Here is a 22,553-nt window from a genome sequence, read left to right as displayed (position 1 = left end):
CTCATCTACAGAAGACTACTCTCGTCAGGAGAGGCCGCAGGCATGGAAGGAAAGGAGAAGACCTTCCTTCAAGCTGACTACTTCCTTGCGCTCCCGCAATGCGCAAGGCAGATCCTCTAGGAGCAGATCTAGCAAATTCTTCTCCGCATGATGATTCTCTCACGCCCAGGAAGTCCTTCAGGGTGGGCGGTCACCTTCTGTTTCTTTATCGCCTCTCATTGGGGGACACAGGAACTATGGGTGTATGCTGCTGCCACTAGGAGGCTGACACTATGCAAATAAAAAAGTTAGCTCCTCCTCTGCAGTGTACACCCCACCGACTGGCATTATACTCTTCAGTTTTAGCTTAGTGTCAGTAGGAGGTGGACACGGGTCTTTCATTAGACCCTTATCTACCTCAATGTGCGTCGTTTCTTTTCAGGTTTTCCGGAAGGGATACAGGGTGAACAGTCAAACCTGTATTCCCACAAGGCGGACTATGAGTACGGCGTGTAGTGCCACCCCGTATCCTCATAGATCCCTCTCCAGGACCAAGAGCCTAGCACACAAGCGTGCTCAGAAGTCCGGTCCTGGCCCCGTCCCCCATCCACTCGCCCACCAGAGCCTGTCGGTTGGAGGAGACGAGGACGTCCTTCACCAGCTCCCATGGACGTCTGATACCTTCCTCATGGTTTGAGGTTAGTAACGGACGACGTGGGATGTTTTTAGGTGAGTATTCCTAGTGGGGGTCCCTTGTTTTAAGTATTCCAGGCCACCTTTTTGGCCTGGTCGGCGTTCCTAAAGGGGGCCCAGGATCAGCAGGGGTCATCGCTGCTTTTGCAGCACTTCCCCATTCCCTGCGCGGTGGTCCCTTTTTTTCTGCAAGCCGCGCTACCTTTCCTGCGACCGCACCTAACATCGCCGCGGTTCCCCGGCGGTCACCGTTTGCCTAATTCAGGCCCCGGCTCCCCCGGGGCCTACTGGCGGCGACACACTAGCCTGCGGCACCCCTTCTATGCGGCGGCCTTGCAGGCTGCCGCACCGCTCATTTTTCACCCAGTTAGCGCCGGCACCGCGCGCTTCCTCTTCTCTGCGGCGGCCTTGCGGTGGCCGCGCCTCCCAAGCCGGACAGCGCCTGCACCGCAGTGTTTTCTCCGGCGGTCACAGGCTTCTAATTTAGGCCCCGGCTTTCCCCGGGGCCTACTTCCGGTGCCGCACTCCGCCCACTTCCTCTTCTCTTCAGGCGGGCTTTCTCCATTCCCCACCCACCGGAGCCATCTCGGCTGGCTCCGCCCCTTCCTCCATGCCGCTGCTGGACACTCAGGGCACGTGATTCCTGCATCGTGCCACGCACCTTCTAGAACTCCGCAGAGCGCTCCTTTCTGGGGACACAGCATGCCATCTGCGCCGGAGATCCACAGCATCCTTCCTCCAGGCCTGCAGCATCCTGGTATCCGTGTTTCTCGTCTGCCGTGAGTAGCTCTGCACTGCAGACTGACACCCCCCTCTGCCCCACTGTCCCCTAACCCACTGGCATTTTCTTCAGGGACCTTTCCAAAATGTCTAATTCTAAAGGGGGCCGCTCTCGCCCTCTTACTTCTTCCTCTTCTACCTTAGTCAAGTACTTTGCATGTTCGTCCTGTAACACCAAACTTTCCTCAGGTCAGTCCTCTCCACTCTGTCAGGCCTGCACCAACCCGATTGTTCCCACCGCCCAGGATCCCCCGGCCGATCCGCCCGAGAGTGATACCCCCATCCCAGGCTGGGCTTCCTCTCTGTCACAATTGGTGGCCGACCTAACTCGGGTGTCTCAAACTTTGGTGTCCGTGCTGGATCGGTTACCCCTGCAGACCCCCGCAGTAGCCAGCGGGTCGCAGGAAGCTCCGTCCGAACCCTCCATGACTAGCCGCAAAAGGTCCAGACAGGAACAACGGTCTGAGTCCTCTTCTCGTTCCATCTCGCCACTCGGTCCTCCTCTGCGGTCGGCGTCCTCCCGATCCTCCTCCCCTGAGTCAGGCGAGGCGTTCTCTGATGCGCCTTCGGAGGATGTTTCGGAGCTGGATTCGAACCAAATCGCTACCATGAGGAATATGGTTCAGAATCTCATTGGAGCGATAAATCTAACCTGTGGCATCAAGGAGTCCTCAACGGAACCCGCAGATCAGGCGGTTTCGTTTAGACGGGCTAAACCACCTTCCAAGTTTTTCGCTCCTCACCCGGAATTCCAGGAGATTATGACCAGAGAAAGAGAGAACCCGACCAGACGCTTTCAGAGAGGAAAGCGACTTGGCGTCTTATATCCCTTCTCTCCGGAGTTCACCGCTAATTGGACTGCCTCCCCTTCGGTGGACCCTCCTGTTTCCAGACTGTCCACCAACACAGTCCTCCCTCTGTCCGGCGGAGCATCTCTGAAGGATTCTAATGATAGAGTTATAGAATCTTTCGCGAAATCAGCCTTTGAAGCGGCCTCAGCTAGTCTTTGCCTGGCCTTTGCTTCCACTTGGGTTTCAAAATCCATATCCAAATGGGCCAAACAGCTCCGTCAGGGCATTCTGGACGGGGTTCCATCCGGACAGCTAGCGGAACTTGCCAACCAGATTTCTCATGCAGGTGAATATCTGGTCTCCGCCTCCCTGGACGCCGCGTCTTGTGCGGCTCAAGCGTCCAGCAACGCGGTTGCCATCCGCCGGACCGTTTGGCTTAAGGCTTGGCAGGCGGATTTGTCTTCTAAAAAGTCCCTTACCAGCCTGCCTTTTCAGGGGTCTCGTCTCTTTGGTTATCAGCTGGACCAAATCATTAAGGACGCTACAGGTGGCACGAGTTCCCTTCTTCCCCAGGCCAAGCCTCGACGCCCTCCTCCTAGACGTCAATTTCAGTCTTTTCGGCCCTTTCGGCGCTTCGCGGCATCTAATTCCTTCTCCCAGCAGCAACAGAGGCCACAGGCCCGTCAAGAGAAGAAGACGGTATCCTTTAGGCCCACTCCTTCCTGGCGTCCTCGCTACTCCCAGGGTAGATCCTCCAGGTCCAGGACTGGAAGAACCACCTCGGCATGACTCTCGGCTAGTAGCCAGCCCACCTCCCAGGCTGGGCGGCCGTCTCCTCTTCTTCAGGGACGTCTGGATCTCCTCGGTAGAGGATGTTTGGGTCAGGGAAGTTGTATCCTCGGGATACAAGATAGAGTTCCTTTCACGACCCCGGGATCGTTTCTTCGAATCCCGACCTCCAAGAGACCCCGCTCTAGTTCCGGGTTTCTTCGCAGCCATCGCGTCTCTCCTCAAAGCCGGGGTAATCGTTGCCGTCCCAGAAAAAGAACGGTTCACAGGTTTCTACTCAAACCTTTTTGTGGTACCGAAAAAAGGCAGAGTGCGTCCCATTCTGGATCTCAAAGTGCTGAACAGGAGAGTCCGTCTGAAGCACTTCAGGATGGAATCCCTTCGTTCGGTAATTGCTTCCTTGGAGGCTCACGAATTTCTGTGTTCCATAGATATTCAGGACGCCTACCTCCATGTTCTGATATTTCCAGGACATCACCGATACCTGCGTTTTGCAGTGCTTCAGGAACATTTTCAGTTCGTCGCCCTGCCGTTCGGTCTTGCAACCGTCCCAAGAGTTTTCACGAAGATCATGGCGGCGCTGGTGGCCATCTTGAGGGTCAGAGGCCTGATTCTGTTTCCATACCTCGACGACATCCTCATCAAGGCTCCGTCCTTTTCTCAGGCCCATGAAAGCCTGTTCATCGTTTTCGACACCCTAGCCCGTTTCGGGTGGCTGGTCAACCGGAAGAAGTCCTGTCTTATTCCTTCTCAGCGCATCATCTTTCTGGGCATGCTCTTCGACACCCGTCGGACCAAGGTCTTTCTCCCCGAAGACAAGACATTCTTCGTCGGGACATACGCATGCTCCAGGGCCCTCGGTCTCCCTCCTTCCGATCGGCCATGAAGGTTTTGGGGAGGATGGTAGCAACATTGGAAGCGATTCCCTTCGCCCAATTTCACTCCCGACCTCTTCAGCAAGCCATCCTGTCTCAGTGGAACAGGTCTGTCTTCTCCCTGGACCGCCCGATCCGACTCTCTCCCCGGGTCAAACGGTCTCTCAACTGGTGGCTCACGTCACCTCTCGTCTCCCAGGGCAGGTCCTTCCTTCCAGTTCACTGGCAAGTGGTGACGACGGATGCCAGCCTGCTCGGCTGGGGTGCAATGTTTCGCCACCTGACTGTACAGGGCCGCTGGTCGGCGCAAGAGTCAACCTTGCCGATCAATGTCCTCGAGATCCGGGCCATTTTTCTGTCCCTTCGTCACTGGGAAAGGATTCTCAGGGGCCTTCCTATCCGAATCCAGATGGACAATGCCACGGCGGTGGCATATGTCAACCATCAGGGGGGGACTCGGAGCTCCTTGGCCGAGGTATCCAAGATCCTCCTCTGGGCAGAGACAACGGTGCCGGTGATATCCGCGGTGCATATCCCCGGCGTGGACAATTGGGCCACCGACTTCCTCAGCCGCGAGGGTCTCGCGGCAGGGGAATGGTCCTTGCATCCGGAGGTCTTCCATCACATTTGTCTTCGATGGGGGACTCCGGACGTGGACCTCACGGCGTCTCGAATGAACAGGAAGGTTCCACAGTTCGTCTCCAGGTCTCGCGATCCTCTCGCAGTGGGCGTCGACGCTCTGGCCATTCCTTGGTCACAGTTCTTGCTGCCCTACCTGTTCCCACCCCTTCCATTACTTCCCAAACTGTTGAAGAAGATCAAAGCGGAAGGGGTGTCGGTCATTCTAATCGCCCCGGATTGGCCCAGGAGAGCTTGGTTCGCGGAGCTCGTCAATCTTCTCGCGGACGCTCCCTTGCGCCTTCCAGACAGGCCCGATCTGCTGTCTCAGGGCCCGATCTGCCATCCGAATGCTCGGTCGCTCAGTTTAACGGCGTGGCTGTTGAGACCGCAGTTCTAAGAGCATCCGGCCTTTCGGCCCGGGTGATTCACACCATGATTCAGGCTCGGAAGCCTTCGTCTTTCAGGATCTACTATCGTACCTGGAAGGCTTACTTCCGTTGGTGCGAGTCCAACCACGTTTCATCTATGTCCTTTTCCCTGCCTTCCATCTTGGCTTTCTTTCAGGCAGGACTGGATTGGGGCCTTGCTCTTAGTTCCCTAAAGGGCCAGGTTTCTGCGCTTTCCATCCTTTTTCAGAAGACTTTAGCTTCCCGACCACAGGTTAAGACCTTCCTTCAAGGAGTAGCCCACGCGGTCCCTCCGTACAGGGCCCCTGTGGATTCATGGGATTTAAACCTGGTACTGGACGTTCTGAGGGTTTTCCCGTTTGAGCCTCTCGGGGAGGTTCCCCTGTCAGTTCTATCTTGGAAGGTGGCTTTTCTTGTGGCCATCACTTCTATCCGCCGCGTTTCCGAGCTGGCGGCCCTGTCTTGCCATCCTCCGTTCTTGGTCATCCACCAGGACAAGGTGGTCCTCAGGCCTCCGCCTTCTTTTCTTCCTAAGGTGGTTTCCACCTTCCACCTCAACGAGGACATCGTTCTACCTTATTTTTGTCCAGCTCCGACTCATCCTCTGGAGCGATCGTTGAACAAGCTGGACCTTGTCAGGGCAGTGAAGATCTATCTGGATAGAACGTCCATTTTCCGGGAACGGATTCTCTTTTCGTCATTCCTGATGGCTCGCGCAGAGGCCAGCCGGCTTCTAAGGCGACTATTGCTCGCTGGATCAGAACGGCTATTCTGGAGGCTTACCGGGTCAAGAACAGAGTGCCTCCTCCTGGGATCAAGGCTCACTCTACCCGGGCAGTCGGCGCCTCCTGGGCGGTGCACCGCAGGGCTTCCGCCCTACAGCTTTGCAAAGCGGCAACCTGGTCTTCCATCCACACGTTCGCCAAATTTTACAAGGTCCATACCTACGCTTCGGCGGATGCCAGCCTAGGCAGAAGGATCTTGCAGGCGGCAGTGGTGAGTCCTCTGACCTGATGGAAGTCTGTTTTTCCCACCCTTGGGACTGCTTTGGGACGTCCCATGGTTCCTGTGTCCCCCAATGGAGGCGATAAAGAAAACAGGATTTTTGGTTGCTTACCGTAAAATCTGTTTCTTGGAGCCTCCATTGGGGGACACAGCTCCCTCCCAATGTTTCTGTTGTTTTATGCTCTGTGACTGTTCTCACGTTTGACTGTTATCACGTTTACAGTTCCAAGTTTGTGGTTATGGTTTTCAACCTTGTTATTTATCTCCTACTGCTTTCTCACTAACTGAAGAGTATAATGCCAGTCGGTGGGGTGTACACTGCAGAGGAGGAGCTAACTTTTTTATTTGCATAGTGTCAGCCTCCTAGTGGCAGCAGCATACACCCATGGTTCCTGTGTCCCCCAATGGAGGCTCCAAGAAACAGATTTTACGGTAAGCAACCAAAAATCCTGTTTTTTCAGGGACGCTTGACTAGCCTCAGTCAAGGATGACTGGGTCAGAGGGGTGGTATCGTTAGGATACCAGATAGAGTTCAATTCCCAGCCCAGAGACCGTTATTTCGTATCTCGAACCCGAAGGGACCGCTTCCTGGTTCCGGGGTTCTTAACAGCCATCTCCTCGCTCCTCCAAACAGGCATCATCGTTCCTGTACCGCCTTAGGAACGTTATAAACGTTTTACAGGTTTCTATTCAAACCTCTTTGTAGCTCCAAAGAAGTACGGGATGGTTTGACCCATCCTGGATCTCAATCTACTGAACAAAATGGTCTGTCTTTGTCATTTCAGAATGGAATCACTTTGTTCAGTCACAGCCTCCATGGAATCTCAGGAGTCCCTGTGTTCCATGGATATCCAAGACGCTTATCTCCATATCTTGATTTGTCCAAGTCATCAGAGATTCCTGCGTTTTGCGGTATGGCAGGACCACTTTCACTTCGTCTCCCCACCTTTCGGCCTGGCAACTTCACCGAGGGTCTCTACGAAGATTATGGCAGCGGTGATGGCCATTCTTCGAACCAGGGGGCTGGTAGTTCTTTCTTATCTCAACGATATCCTTGTCAAGACCCAATCCTCTCCAGCCCAGGAAAACCTATCCATCACTGTCGACACTGTCTCGTCTCGGTTGGATAGTCAACAGGCCAAAATTTTGTCTCGTCCCTACCCAGCGCCTGATTTTCCTGGGCATGTTGTTCAACACACTTCAGGTGAGGATCTTTCTATCAAAGGGAATTTGAGCGACTCATCAGGCCACTCGTTCTCCCTCCGTTCACTCGGCCATGGCAGTTTTGGGCAAGATGGTGGAGGCGATTTGCTCAGTTCTGCACCAGGCACCTTCAACAGACCATCCTGTTCCATTGGAACAGGTATGTCCTCTCCCTGGAGTGGTCAGTCCAGATTTCATCCCGAATCAAGACGTCACTAAACTGGTGGCTGTCTTCCTCCCTCATTCGCCGGGGTTGGTCCTTTCTTCTCATTCACTGGCAGGTAATCACAACGGATACTAGTCTCCTCGGCTGGAGAGCTGTTTTCTGCATCCTTACAGTCCAGGGTTGCTGGTCACCAGAGGAGTCATCGCTGCCAGTCAACATTGTTGAGATTAGAGCCACTCTTCTGTCCCTCCTCCACTGGCAGGACCTTGTCAGGGGCTTACCAGTTCCAGTCCAGACGGCCAATGCCACGGTAGTGGCTTATGTCAATCACCAGGGAGGAACTTGAAGTTCTCTGGCCATGACCGAAGTCTCCAAGATTCTTTTCTGAGCTGATAATAAGGTTCCGGCAATATGGGCAGTGCACATCTCCGGCGTAGGCAATCGGGCCGCCGGCTTTCTCAGTCGCGAGGGTCTCGCGGTGGGAGAATTGTTGCTACATCAGGACATCTTCCAGCAGGTTTGTCTCCAGTGGGGCACTCCAGTGTGGATGTCATGGCATCCTGGATGAGCAGAAAGGTCCCCGAGTTCATCTCCAGATCCTTCAACCCTCTTGCGGTGGATGTCTATTCTCTGGCGATACCCTGGTCTCGGTTCTCACTTTACCTGTTCCCGCTGCTTCCCCTTCGTCCCAGGTTGTTGAAGAAAATCAAAGCAGAAGGGGTGCCGGTCATCCTTATAGTACTGGATTGGCCCAGGAGGGCCTGTTATACAGAGATCAACAATCTACTTGCAGACACTCCTTGGAAACTCCCGGACAAACATATTTCCTTTCTCAGGGTCCCATCTGCCACCAGAATTCTCAGTTGCTCGGTTTGACAGCGTAGCTGGTGAAACCGCGGATCCAAGAGCGTCTGGTTTCTCGGGCAGTGTGATTCAGACGATGATCCAAGCCTACATCGTCTCCAGTCTACTATCGGACTTGGAATTGCCTTCTTCCGTTCATATGAGTCTAATCTGTCCGAGCCTAAGGCTTTCTCCTTTCCTTCCATTCTGGCCTTCCTTCAAGCAGAATTAGATGCAGGACTTGCTCTCAGCTTGCTGAAGGGCCAAGTCTCAGCATTGTCTATTCTCTTCCAAAAGAACTTAGTGTCTCACTCTCAGGTCAGAACCTTTCTTCATGGAGTGGCTCATGCGGCTTCCCCGTATAGTCCGCCAGTGGATCCCTGGGATTACAACCTGCTTCTGGAAGTTCTCAGGTGTCCGCCTTTTTGAACCGCTCAACGAAGTCTCTCTGTCCTTCCTATCATGGAAGGTGTTACATCCATCAGGCAGGTGTCAGAGCTAGCAGCACTTTCTTGTCGCTCTCCCTTCCTTATTGTACATCAGGATTTTGTACTTTTGCTGCCAGTTTCCTCTGTTTCTGCCTTTCCTCTCAATGAGAACATCGTCTTTCTGTCCTTCTCTAGTGCTTCCCCTGGAGCGCTCTCTGAACAGATTGGACCTGGCCAGGGCGATTCGCATTTACCTTCCCAGAACCGCTCCCTTCCAGGAGATAGATTCTCTCTTTGTTGTCCCTGAGGGTTCTCGTAGAAGCATCTGGCATCAAAGGCCACGATTGATCGCTAGATCCTCGTTGCTATCTTGGAGGAGTACCGGGTTAAGAATAGAACGTCTCAGCCTGGGATTAAGGCCCACTCTACCCAAGCGGTGGGTGCCTCCTCAGTCGTTCGCCATTGGGCATCCACCTTACAGCTTTGCAAGGCGACGACATGGTTTTCTATTGACACATTTGCAAAGTTCTACAGAGTTCATAGCTGTTGCCAGCCTAGGTAGGAGCATCTTGCAAACATCAGTGGCTAGTTCTCTGACCTGAATGGAGTTTGTACTGTTTTCCCTCCCAGGGACTGCTTTGGGACGGCCCATGTTTTTTTGTGTCCCCCAATGAAGTGATAGAGAAAACGGAATTTTTGGTTACTCACCGTAAAATCTGTTTCTCAGAGCCTTCATTGGGGGACACAGCACCCTCCCATGTTTGAAAACTGTATTGTTTTTTTATTATTGTTACAGTTCTGGATTTTGTGGTACATTCTTCCTTTACATATTGCTCTTCCTACTGCTTTCTCACTAACTGATTAACTTATAGCCAGTTGGTGGGGTGTACAATGCTGGGGAGGAACTACTTTTTTGTGCATTGTGGCAGCAGGATACACCCATGGTTTCCTGTGTCTCCAATGAAGAGACTGAGATTTTATAGTGAGTAACCAAAAATCCTATTTTAGACTGTGTGCACATGTTGCGGATTGGCCTCTGGAATTTTTTGTGCGGATTCTGCATCTCTTGGCAGAAAACGCAGGTGTGGATTTGATGCGTTTTTTATGCGGATTTTGTGCGGATTTCTTGCGTTTTTACCCCTGTGGATTTCTATAATGGAATGGGTACAAAAACGCTGCAGATCTGCACAAAAGAAGTGACATTCTTCTTTTTTTTAATCCGCAGCGTTTCCGCACAGAATGTTCCGCACCATTAGCACAGCATTTTTTTTTTTTTCATTGATTTACATTGTACTGTAAATCACTTACGGATCTGCAGCGTTTCTGCACGGTAAAAAACGCTGCGGATCTGCACAAAAGAAGTGACATTCTTCTTTTTTTTAATCCGCAGCGTTTCCGCACAGAATGTTCCGCACCATTAGCACAGCATTTTTTTTTTTTTCATTGATTTACATTGTACTGTAAATCACTTACGGATCTGCAGCGTTTCTGCACGATAAAAAACGCTGCGGATCTGCAGGAAATCCGCAACGTGTGCACATAGCTTTATAGCAATTGAAATATTCTCATTTTAATGTATATTTTCATATAGACCATTTATTGTAGTTTTGGAGATTGAATAATACTTTTATGTGGTTCTAAAATGTAAGGAAGCACATGCTACAAAGTAAGGTAAACATATTCCTTGTATGTAAACTGAGATGACATTGATTTGTGTGGACAGCAGCTACAACTGTAACTATATCCTTACTATACTTGCAGAACTGACTCATGAATTTCTCCAAATATTGGAGAGAACTCCCAGTCGTTTGAAGCGTATAAGAAACTGGAGAGTAAGTCTTCTAACATTTGTATATCGGTATAGTGATCAATGTATGCATGACAGGGGCAAAATGTAAACATATTTGTGGATGGTTGCAAAAGAAAGTCCCATTTATCCAGCAAAGTCCTACTGGACAAGTGTGTAGGAAACTGTATGAAATCACGCAGAGTCCTCTGGATACGATTACACATCATGTATTTAGTGCAGATTTCCTGGACTTATTCTTTAGATTTTATGTGCATTTTTACTTGTGGCTATGCATCCCATTTACCATCTCACCACCACCCCCCTAAAAAAATATAACAATGAAAAACCTAGTATTTAATTTGCTAAATTAGAAGTCAATTGAACTGAATAGGTAAAATCTGCTCCAAAAAGTGATTTTGTGCACCTAAATGTGACATTCTATAGATTTAAATATGCAGCACAAAAGTCACTTTCTTTGCAGAGTTCATACATATATAAATGCAACATGTGGATAAGATAACGTTACAACTCATTCACTTTGCTGTTGTAAAAATGTTGCAAATGATATGTGTGGGAAATTTTCACCAAATGCACAACATGTGCACCTTCCTTAAGTTAGGCATTGCTAGATTAACCCATTATCGACCCAGGCATTTTTTTAATTTTTATTCCTCTGTTTTTTCCTCCCCTTGTTCCAAGAGCCAAAATGTGAGGGCTTGTTTTTTACAGGACAAGTTGTAGTTTTGATGACACCATCTATTTTACCATGTACCTTACAACTGATGTGTAATTGTGGGGGAAAAAATCTGAAATGTATCTAAAAAAATGGATTATCTAATATTTTTGTGACGTGGGGGTATAAATGATGTGTTGATCCCATTTTTATTGTATTTTTGAAGGACTTTTTTTTGGATTCCACTGTTCAACGTACGATTTCAATAATTTTATATTTTGATTGTATGTTTTTGGACACGGCGATCCCAAATATGTTTATTTTTTAAATTACTTTATTTTTCATTGTGGGGGAGGGAGCGATACATAGTTATATAGGTTGAAAAAAGACCTAGGTCCATCAAATTCAACCTTTCCCCACCAATTGTACATTTGTCACTAATTTAACTATAATACACAATGTTATGTGTATCACACATTACTATGTGTATCACGCACATTACTACCTCTTGTGGTCGGGCATTCCACAGTCTCACTGCTCTAACTGTAAAGAACCCTTTAGCTGCCAGAATCGCCTTTCTTCCATCTATGATGAGTGCCCCCTGGTCTTTAGTATGGTCTTTGGAAGTAATAAGTCATGTGCCAGTCCTCTGTACTGATCACACATAGATTTATACATGTAAACTAGATGGTGGCCCGATTCTAACGCATCGGGTATTCTAGAATATGCATGTCCACGTAGTATATTGCCCAGCCACCTAGTATATTGCCCAGTTACGTAGTATATTGCCCGTTTACGTAGTATATTGCCCAGTTACGTAGTATATTGCCCAGTGACATAGTATATTGCCCAGTTACGTAGTATATTGCCCAGTTACATAGTATATTGCCCAGCCACGTAGTATATTGCCCAGTGACGTAGTATATTGCCCAGTGACATAGTATACAGCACAGAGCCACATAGTATATTGCACAGCGACGTAGTATACAGCACAGTGCCACGTAGTATATTGCCCAGCCACGTAGTATATTGCCCAGTTACGTAGTATATTGCCCAGTGACATAGTATACAGCACAGAGCCACATAGTATATGGCACAGCGACGTAGTATACAGCACAGTGCCACGTAGTATATTGCCCAGCGACGTAGTATATTGCCCAGTGACGTAGTATATTGCCCAGTGACATAGTATATTGCCCAGTTACGTAGTATATTGCCCAGTTACATAGTATATTGCCCAGTGACGTAGTATATTGCCCAGCCACGTAGTATATTGCCCAGTCACGTATGTCACAGGTTAAAAAATAAACATATACTCACCTTCCGAGGGTACCCGTGTATGTCATGATTCCCCAATGGCATGGGAACATCAGAAACACAAAATAACAGACTAGCCCTCGGGTGATGGAAACTCAAGCTGACCGTGACCTAAATCTACCACACAACTAACAGTAGCCAGGAAGCATTCCTACGGCTGCCTAGATGCCATGCGCCAGCCGGAGAACTAACTACGCCTGGAAGAGGAAGGAACAGACCTGGCTTACCTCTAGTGAAATTCCCCAAAGATGATAGTAGCCCCCACATATATTAACGGTGAGTTCAGAGGAAAAGACATACACAGTATGAAGGTAGATTTAGCAAAGCGAGGTCCACTTACTAGATAGAGGAAGGATACAAAAGAGGACTTCACGGTCAGCTGAAAAACCCTTTCAAAAACCCATCCTGAAATTACTTTAAGACTCCTGTGTCAACTCATGACACAGGAGTGGCAATTTCAGTCCACAAGAGCTTCCAGTAACAGGAAACGACAAACTGTAAACTGGACAAAAAATACAAAACAAAAAGGACAAGAGTCCACTTAGCTGATCAGCAGACTGGTAGCAGGAACATGCAACTGAAAGACTCAGGTTACAATGATGACCGGCAAGGAAGTGACTGGAGAACAAGGCTAAATAGGGAACTCCCAAAACTGATGGAAGCAGGTGAGCTGAGGCAGAAAAGAACACACAAGTCTCCAGTACCACCAGCCACCACTAGGGGAGCCCAAAAAGCGGATCACAACAGTACCCCCCCCTTAAGGAGGGGGCACCGAACCCTCACAAGAACCGCCAGGGCGACCTGGATGAGCCCTATGAAAGGCACGAACCAAATCCGAGGCATGAACATCAGAGGCAGTCACCCAAGAATTATCTTCCTGACCATAGCCCTTCCATTTAACCAGATACTGGAGTCTCCGCCTGGAAATACGGGAGTCCAAGATCTTCTCTATAACGTACTCCAATTCACCCTCAACCAGCACAGGAGCAGGAGGCTCAGCAGAAGGAACTACCGGCACCTCGTATCTCCGCAACAACGACCGATGGAACACATTATGGATAGCGAAAGATGCCGGGAGGTCCAAACGAAAGGAAAGAGGGTTAATAATCTCCAAAATCCTATAGGGACCGATGAACCGAGGCTTAAATTTAGGAGAAGAAACCCTCATTGGGACAAAACGGGAAGACAACCACACCAAGTCCCCAACACGAAGGCGAGGACCAACCCGACGCTGGCGGTTAGCAAACCGCTGAGTCCTCTCCTGGGACAAATTCAAATTGTCCACCACTTGTTCCCAAATCCGATACAACCGATCCACCACAGCATCTACTCCAGGACAATCCGAAGACTCCGCCTGACCAGAAGAAAAACGGGGATGAAACCCCGAATTGCAAAAGAAAGGGGAAACCAAAGTGGCCGAACTAGCCCGATTATTAAGAGCAAACTCCGCCAACGGCAAAAAGGCAACCCAATCATCCTGATCCGCAGACACAAAACACCTCAAATACGTCTCCAAAGTCTGATTAGTTCGCTCCGTCTGGCCATTAGTCTGAGGATGGAAGGCAGACGAAAAAGACAAATCAATGCCCAACCTGGCACAGAATGCCCGCCAAAATCTAGAAACGAACTGGGTACCCCTATCAGAAACGATATTTTCAGGAATACCATGCAAGCGAACCACATTTTGAAAAAACAAAGGAACCAACTCAGACGAGGAAGGCAACTTCGGCAATGGCACCAAATGAACCATCTTAGAAAAACGGTCACACACCACCCAGATAACAGACATCCTCTGAGAGACAGGAAGATCAGAAATAAAGTCCATCGAGATGTGCGTCCAAGGCCTCTTCGGAATAGGCAAGGGCAACAACAACCCGCTAGCCCTAGAACAACAAGGCTTGGCCCGAGCACACACATCACAAGACTGCACAAAAACACGCACATCTCGAGACAGAGATGGCCACCAGAAGGATCTAGCCACCAAATCCCTGGTACCAAAAATTCCAGGATGACCCGCCAGCGTAGAAGAATGAACCTCCGAGATGACTCTACTGGTCCAATCATCAGGAACAAACAGTCTACCAGGTGGACAGCGATCAGGTCTATCCGCCTGAAACTCTTGCAAAGCACGTCGCAGATCTGGGGAAATAGCAGATAATATCACCCCATCCTTAAGGATACCTGTAGGTTCCGAATCACCAGGGGAATCAGGCTCAAAACTCCTAGAAAGGGCATCTGCCTTCACATTCTTAGAACCTGGTAGATATGAGACCACAAAATTAAACCGAGAGAAAAACAACGACCAGCGCGCCTGTCTAGGATTCAGGCGCCTGGCAGACTCAAGATAAATCAGATTCTTGTGATCAGTCAAAACCACCACCTGATGTCTAGCACCCTCAAGCCAATGACGCCACTCCTCAAATGCCCACTTCATGGCCAAAAGCTCCCGATTACCGACATCATAATTTCTTTCGGCGGCAGAAAATTTTCGAGAAAAGAACGCACAAGGTCTCATCACTGAGCAATCGGAACTTTTCTGCGACAAAACCGCCCCCGCTCCGATCTCGGAAGCATCGACCTCAACCTGAAAGGGGAGAGAGACATCAGGCTGGCGCAACACAGGGGCAGACGAAAAGCGGCGCTTAAGTTCCCGAAAGGCCTCCACAGCGGCAGAGGACCAATTGGCAACATCAGCACCCTTCTTAGTCAAATCCGTAAGAGGCTTAGCAACACCAGAAAAACCAGTTATAAATCGACGATAAAAGTTAGCAAAGCCCAAGAACTTCTGAAGACCCTTTAGAGAAGTAGGCTGCGTCCAGTCACAAATAGCCCGAGTCTTGACAGGGTCCATCTCAACAGAAGAAGGGGAAAAAATGTACCCCAAATAGGAAATCTTTTGAACCCCAAAAACACACTTAGAACCCTTTACACACAGAGAATTCTCCCGCAATACCTGAAAAACCCTCCTGACCTGCTGAACATGAGACTCCCAGTCCTCAGAAAAAATCAAAATATCGTCCAAATACACAATCATAAATTTATCCAGATATTCACGGAAAATATCATGCATAAAGGACTGAAAAACTGAAGGTGCATTAGAAAGGCCGAAAGGCATTACTAAATACTCAAAGTGGCCCTCAGGCGTATTAAATGCGGTTTTCCACTCATCCCCTTGCTTAATTCGCACCAAATTATACGCCCCACGAAGATCAATCTTGGAGAACCACTTAGCCCCCCTTATGCGAGCAAACAAATCAGTAAGCAGCGGCAACGGATACTGATATTTGACAGTAATTTTATTCAGGAGTCGATAATCAATACAAGGCCTCAGCGAGCCATCCTTTTTAGAGACAAAGAAAAACCCAGCTCCGAAAGGTGATGAAGAAGGACGAATATGTCCCTTTTCCAGGGACTCCTTAACATACTCTCGCATGGCAGCATGCTCAGGTACAGATAGGTTAAACAAACGACCCTTTGGAAATTTACTGCCTGGAATCAGATCTATGGCGCAATCACACTCTCTGTGGGGAGGGAGAGAACCAATTTTAGGCTCTTCAAAAATATCCCCAAAATCCGACAAAAATGCCGGAACCTCAGAGGGAATAGATGACGAGATAGAAACCAAAGGTATGTCCCCATGAGCCCCCCGACATCCCCAGCTTAACACAGACATAGTTTTCCAGTCCAGTACTGGGTTATGAGATTGCAACCATGGTAATCCAAGCACTAACACATCATGTAAATTATGCAACACGAGGAAGCGAATCATCTCCTGATGGTCTGGAGTCATACGCATAGTCACTTGCGTCCAGAACTGTGGTCTATTACAAGCCAGAGGTGTAGAATCAATACCCTTCAGACGTATAGGAACTTCCAGAGGCTCCAAATCAAACCCACAGCGCCTGGCGAAGGACCAATCCATGAGACTCAGAGCGGCGCCAGAGTCCACATAGGCATCCACGGTAATAACTGATAATGAACAAATCAGAGTTACAGACAGAAGAAATTTAGACTGTAAAGTGCCAATAGAAACAGACTTGTCAACCTTCCTAGTACGTTTAGAGCATGCTGATATAACATGCGCGGAATCACCACAGTAGAAGCACAAGCCATTTTTGCGCCTATAATTCTGCCGCTCGCTTCTTGACAGAATTCTGTCACATTGCATTTTCTCTGGCGTCCCTTCAGAAGATACCGCCAAATGGTGCACGGGTTTGCGCTCCCGCAAGCGCCGATCAATCTGAATCGCCATTGTGATGGACTCATTCAGACCTGTGGGCGTAGGAAACCCCACCATGACATCCTTAACGGCATCAGAAAGGCCTTCTCTGAAAATTGCCGCTAGGGCACACTCATTCCACTGAGTAAGCACAGACCATTTACAAAATTTTTGGCAGTATATCTCAGCTTCATCTTGCCCTTGAGACAGGGCTATTAAAGCTTTTTCAGCTTGAATCTCCAAATTAGGTTCCTCATACAGCAACCCTAAAGCCAGAAAAAATGCATCCACATTGAGCAACGCAGGATCCCCTGGTGTCAATGAAAATGCCCAATTTTGAGGGTCACCTCGCAGCAAAGAAATCACAATCTTAACCTGCTGAACAGGATCTCTAGAGGAGTGAGGTCTGAGAGAAAGGAATAATTTACAATTACATTTGAAATTCAGAAACCGAGATCTATCTCCGGAAAATACATCTGGTGTAGGAATCTTAGGTTCAGAAATAGGAGTACGTATAACATAATCTTGTAAATTCTGAACCTTCGTAGCAAGATTATTTAAACCTGCAGCCAAACTCTGAGAGTCCATCCTTAAACCGGAGAGATCAGAGCCATTCAAGGATTAGAAGGAGAGAAAGGCAAGGCTGTAAATAAAGCAGAAATACAACTGAGCCAACTAAGTAGCAAACATGTGAGGGGGGGGAAAAAAAAAAAAAATCTACAGACTTCTTTTACTCTCCTTTCTTCTGCCAATTACTTTAACAGCGGCCGGTCATACTGTCATGATTCCCCAATGGCATGGGAACATCAGAAACACAAAATAACAGACTAGCCCTCGGGTGATGGAAACTCAAGCTGACCGTGACCTAAATCTACCACACAACTAACAGTAGCCAGGAAGCATTCCTACGGCTGCCTAGATGCCATGCGCCAGCCGGAGAACTAACTACGCCTGGAAGAGGAAGGAACAGACCTGGCTTACCTCTAGTGAAATTCCCCAAAGATGATAGTAGCCCCCACATATATTAACGGTGAGTTCAGAGGAAAAGACATACACAGTATGAAGGTAGATTTAGCAAAGCGAGGTCCACTTACTAGATAGAGGAAGGATACAAAAGAGGACTTCACGGTCAGCTGAAAAACCCTTTCAAAAACCCATCCTGAAATTACTTTAAGACTCCTGTGTCAACTCATGACACAGGAGTGGCAATTTCAGTCCACAAGAGCTTCCAGTAACAGGAAACGACAAACTGTAAACTGGACAAAAAATACAAAACAAAAAGGACAAGAGTCCACTTAGCTGATCAGCAGACTGGTAGCAGGAACATGCAACTGAAAGACTCAGGTTACAATGATGACCGGCAAGGAAGTGACTGGAGAACAAGGCTAAATAGGGAACTCCCAAAACTGATGGAAGCAGGTGAGCTGAGGCAGAAAAGAACACACAAGTCTCCAGTACCACCAGCCACCACTAGGGGAGCCCAAAAAGCGGATCACAACACGTGTAGTTCTGTCGCCTGTGTGCGGTGCAGGCCGCAGTTTCCGGTCCCAGGGTGTGATGACGTCGCTCTTGTGCAGGCGCGCAGGGCCTGCGATGACGTCTTGGTCACATGACCGTGACGTCATGGCAGGTCCTTCTCGCGCAGGGCCTGTGATGACGTCGCGGTCACATGACCGTGACGTCATGGAAGGTCCTTCTCGCAGACCATCCTTAGCACCGGAACCTGCCGCTTGCATGGACCGGTCACCAGAGCGTCGCGAGGAGCGGGAAAGGCGGCGGAAGGTGAGTATGTAATGATTTTTTTATTATTATTATTTTTAACATTAGATGTTTTTACTATTGACGCAGCATAGGCAGCATCAATAGTAAAAACTTGGTCACACAGGGTTAATAGCAGCGGTAACGGAGTGAGTTACCCGTGGCATAACGCGGTCCGTTACCGCTGGCATTAACCCTGTGTGAGCGGTGACTGCGGGGAGTATGGAGCGGACGCCGGGCACTGACTGCAGGGGAGTAGGGAGAGACTAATCGGACTGTGGCCGTCGCTGATTGGTCGCGGCAGCCATGACAGGCAGCTGGCGAGACCAATCAGCGACTTGGATTCCATGACAGACAGAGGCCGCGACCAATGAATATCTGTGACAGACAGACAGACAGAAAGACGGAAGTGACCCTTAGACAATTATATAGTAGATGAGATCTCCTCTGAGGTCTCTTTTTTCTAAGCTAAATAAACCCAACTTTTCCAACCTCTATTCATATGAGAGGCCTTCCATACCTTGTAATAATATAGTTGTCTGCCGTTGAACTGACTTTAACTTCTGAATATCTTTTTTTAAAATTGATGATTTATAAAGAGGTAACACGTTGGGATCCCAGGATTTCATCTCTTTTTTTGTACATCCAAAAATCTTGTTTGCTTTTGCGGCTGCTGCTTGACATTGAGTACTGCTGCTCAGCTTACTTGTAACCAGAATACCCAAGTCCTTTTCCAGTTCTGTAGTCCCGAGCATACTCACATTTAATGTATATGGAGCAATAAGATTACTCCGTCCTAGGTGCATTACCCTACATTTATCTACATTAAACGTCATTTGCCAAGTGTTTGCTTATTCAGTCATCTTATCCAGATCGCTTTGTGTCAAGGTCAGATTTTAATATCCTACACAGTTTGGTGTCGTCAGCAAAGACTGGTACTTTACTCTCAATCCCATCCACAAGGTCATTAATAAATAGGTTAAAAAGAATTCGTCCTAGCACAGATCCCTGCGGTACCCCACTGACTATATCCCATTTAGAGAACTTACCATTTAGGACGACTCTTTGTTTCTTATATTCCTTAGCCATCTGCATATAGTTTCCCCCAGGCCTTGCTGCTGTAGCTTCACTATGAGGCTGTTATGTTTTACAGTATCAAGTGCCTTTGCATTGTTCAGATAAATCACATCAGCCGCATTACATACATCCAGATTTGCACTTAGCTCTTCATAGAAGCCCAACATGTTGGTTATACACGACCTATCTTTCATGAATCCATGCTAGTTGTCTGTTATTATATTATTCTCTGCATTTTATATCTGTAGGTCATCTCTTATAATACCCTCAAAAACTTTGCACACTACTGATGTCACACTTACCGGACGGTAGTTACCTGGATCCACCTTCTTACTTTTCTTAAATATCAGTACCACATCAGCCATCCGCACATCAGCATCCGCCCCGGCTGCCCCCCCTACATACGCCTCTGCCCATTGGTTACCCGCAATCGTGTCAACGTGGGCTGATGGGAGGGAGCAACTGGCCATGACAACCTTTTTTAGTGCTACTGTCTAATTTCTGAGAAATATCATTATGTCTATATAATATAATAATAATTTATAATTAAGTTTCATTTGTATTTGTTACAACTGAAAATTGTCCTTATCGCAAAAGGGATAATATGAGACATTGAAGTTGTAAAATTGAAACTCTAGTCACTATAACTGTTTAAAATAATCTTGAATTACATACATAGTTGGGAGTGAGATGGTTAATACCTAATTTGTCATTAATCCTAGATAAAATAATTTTAGGCTTATTCTAAATATTCTTGTACGTTTTTTGTTGTTCAGACCACTGAAGCTAACAGCAAACCTAAAGAGGACGGTTGTGACGAAGAGGATAGCAACGACAATCTTTCTGACCAGACTATACTTCAAATGTTTTCCCGCGGTGGATTTACAAACTGTTCCCCCTTGTCTGATGCTTCTTCTCATTCATTCTCTGGATCAAAAGTGGATTCTGGCATGTCTGGAAGCTCATGGGGTACTTTAATCCAGAACCAACGGCAGCCACAAAGGACTAGTGAGCACAATCCATGCACAGATCAAGCCCAACTACCAGTGAACAAAGCACCGACCACTGCAAAAGTATCACTAAAGGAGTACCGTGCGAAGCATGCTGAAGAATTAGCTGCTCAGAAACGACAGCTTGAACATATGGGAGCCAACTTAAAGGAGCAGTATGCGAGTGCTGCTCAAAACCTACTCATTCAACAGCAGAGAGAGCGGGAGAAGGAAAGCCACACATCTCCCATCATTTTAAAGATTCCTTTGCATGATGTAAGCCATGAACGGATAGATAAATCGACCAGCCTAAAAATGCATCTTCCAATAGCCAACCGGGAAAAAAACAAGGAGACAAAGATTTGCATTAAAGTGCCAACTGAAGAGAGTGGTGGTAACAGCAGCAAGACTAGAGACAAACACAGGAGCAGTTCTTCATCATCTCATCACCATCACCACCACAACAGCCAGACCCACCGTCAACACCATCAGGACTCGTCCAGCAGCTCTAGTAGCAAGCGTTCTTCACTAGGTAGCTCTTCTCACAGAACATCAGTACCTTCTCGAAAGAGACCTCCTTCTGATGATATCAGTGGTCATGATCCCTCTTTTCATAAACTAAGGAGGACTTCCAAAACCCCCACACCTGAGGCTCCTGTGGCACAAGCATCTCACAGACCACGCAGTAGCCATGGCAAAACAGAGAGGGAGGCCTCCTCTGGTGCCAATGGACACAGTGCTTCTAAGGTTATTGACTACCAAGACACTGTTAACATGCTGCATTCACTGCTCAGTGCACAGGGAGTGCAGCCCATGCAGCCACCTCAGTATTTGCACCAGTATGGGGATTATCGTAGGTCCAGGCCGGGCAACACGGACAAACCCAGGGCACCTCCTCTGCCTGCTGAGCCACCTCCACCTATGCCGCCGCTCCCCAAATAACTGCTAGTAACGTCCACATCTGCAGACTTGCATGAAAGGGTTAAATTGCCACTTTCTTAGCACTATTTTACCAGCATATTTTCTCTGTGCTCTTCCATATACTTTGTCATGTATATCAAGTCTTAAGTTACATTTTAAAATCTTATTTCCTTGTCTCTCTATTTTTTGTCTAGAGTTTCATACGGTTGATGTTTGTGTCAACCACTTGTCTGTCAAAATGGCAATGGCTGCTCCTTTTACACTCTTTCACATTGTCTTGTCTTCTCTGTCTTCTTTTAAATGGGATGTATGTTTTGAAATGTACCTTGATATTTATGTTAAAGTTGAGATCAAGCTTTTTTGTGAAAGATTTTTAAGGCAACAGATTTGAGGTCCAGTTTGTGGGGATTTTTTTACAAGCATGTCCAGGTACTTCATCTCGGCATCATTTTCTGCTTTCAGGATTCACACTAAAAGTTATTGTGCATGCCAACTGTGTGTGCAAATGGAATAAGTGGTTACAAGTGCAAAGTTATAAAAGGATTAACAGATCAAAGAAGTGAGTTTTTGATGGTTGAGTATTCAGTCACTTTTCTGTGCTGTGTTAGGTATCTGAAAATTCTTTTTTCTGTCTGCTACTTAAAAAGAAAAATCTCCGCTTTTTACTATTTCATCTGTCACTGATGGTATTTGACAGGTGTATGTGTCATTTAATGGCATTCTGACCTAATGGTCTTCATTATAGTGATAAAAATATATATAATAAAAATATTTATTTAGACAAAAATAAATAGATTTAATAATTAGAAACAACCGCAGCCACCCACGTGCAATTCATATTATTCAATACTTTTAGCTTGTTGGTATTCTGAATTTTCTGTATATCCATTTATCATGGATAAACTATAATATTTTAAAGTTTGGCGTTGCTGTGAAAGTTGTGGTAGATATCATAACTCTTCAAGGGAATGTGCCATGTGAAAATGTCCTCATGTTTAAATCAGGTTTTTGTGTTAAATGTATTAAAAAATGGTATTTTTTTTTCATAACCCAATCTGTATTAAAATAAAAAGGTAATTGTGTAGGGAGGGGAGCAGGGTCGGCTATGACATCGCCTGTTGTGATTGCTGGATTTTGTGTTATCAGCTGTGTATTGAGGTGTTGCCTGTTATTGTGAGCCTGCTTGGGATTATCATGAGACTTCCCAAAAAATATTCGCTAAATAACAGT

General features: G+C 47.6%; 1 protein-coding gene across 4 annotated transcripts in view; it reads left to right on the top strand.

Annotated features, from left to right (window-relative positions):
- Window positions 1-21,489, top strand: part of CCNT1 (cyclin T1) — a 95,076-nt gene extending 73,587 nt beyond the window's left edge. For all 4 annotated transcript variants that reach the window (XM_077297453.1, XM_077297451.1, XM_077297452.1 and 1 more), the window contains 2 exons: window positions 10,342-10,412; window positions 20,190-21,489. In XM_077297453.1, coding sequence (XP_077153568.1) covers window positions 10,342-10,412; window positions 20,190-21,344 — 1,226 coding nt within the window. In that variant the 3' untranslated portion in view covers window positions 21,345-21,489. The remainder of the gene's footprint in view (window positions 1-10,341; window positions 10,413-20,189) is intronic.
- The last annotated feature ends 1,064 nt before the right edge of the window (window positions 21,490-22,553 follow it).

The sequence above is a fragment of the Ranitomeya variabilis genome, chromosome 3, assembly GCF_051348905.1.
Source record: "Ranitomeya variabilis isolate aRanVar5 chromosome 3, aRanVar5.hap1, whole genome shotgun sequence".
NCBI classification, from domain to species: Eukaryota; Metazoa; Chordata; class Amphibia; order Anura; family Dendrobatidae; genus Ranitomeya; species Ranitomeya variabilis.
Note: the sequence above shows the minus strand (reverse complement) of the source record. Positions and strands in the feature narration are given on the sequence as shown.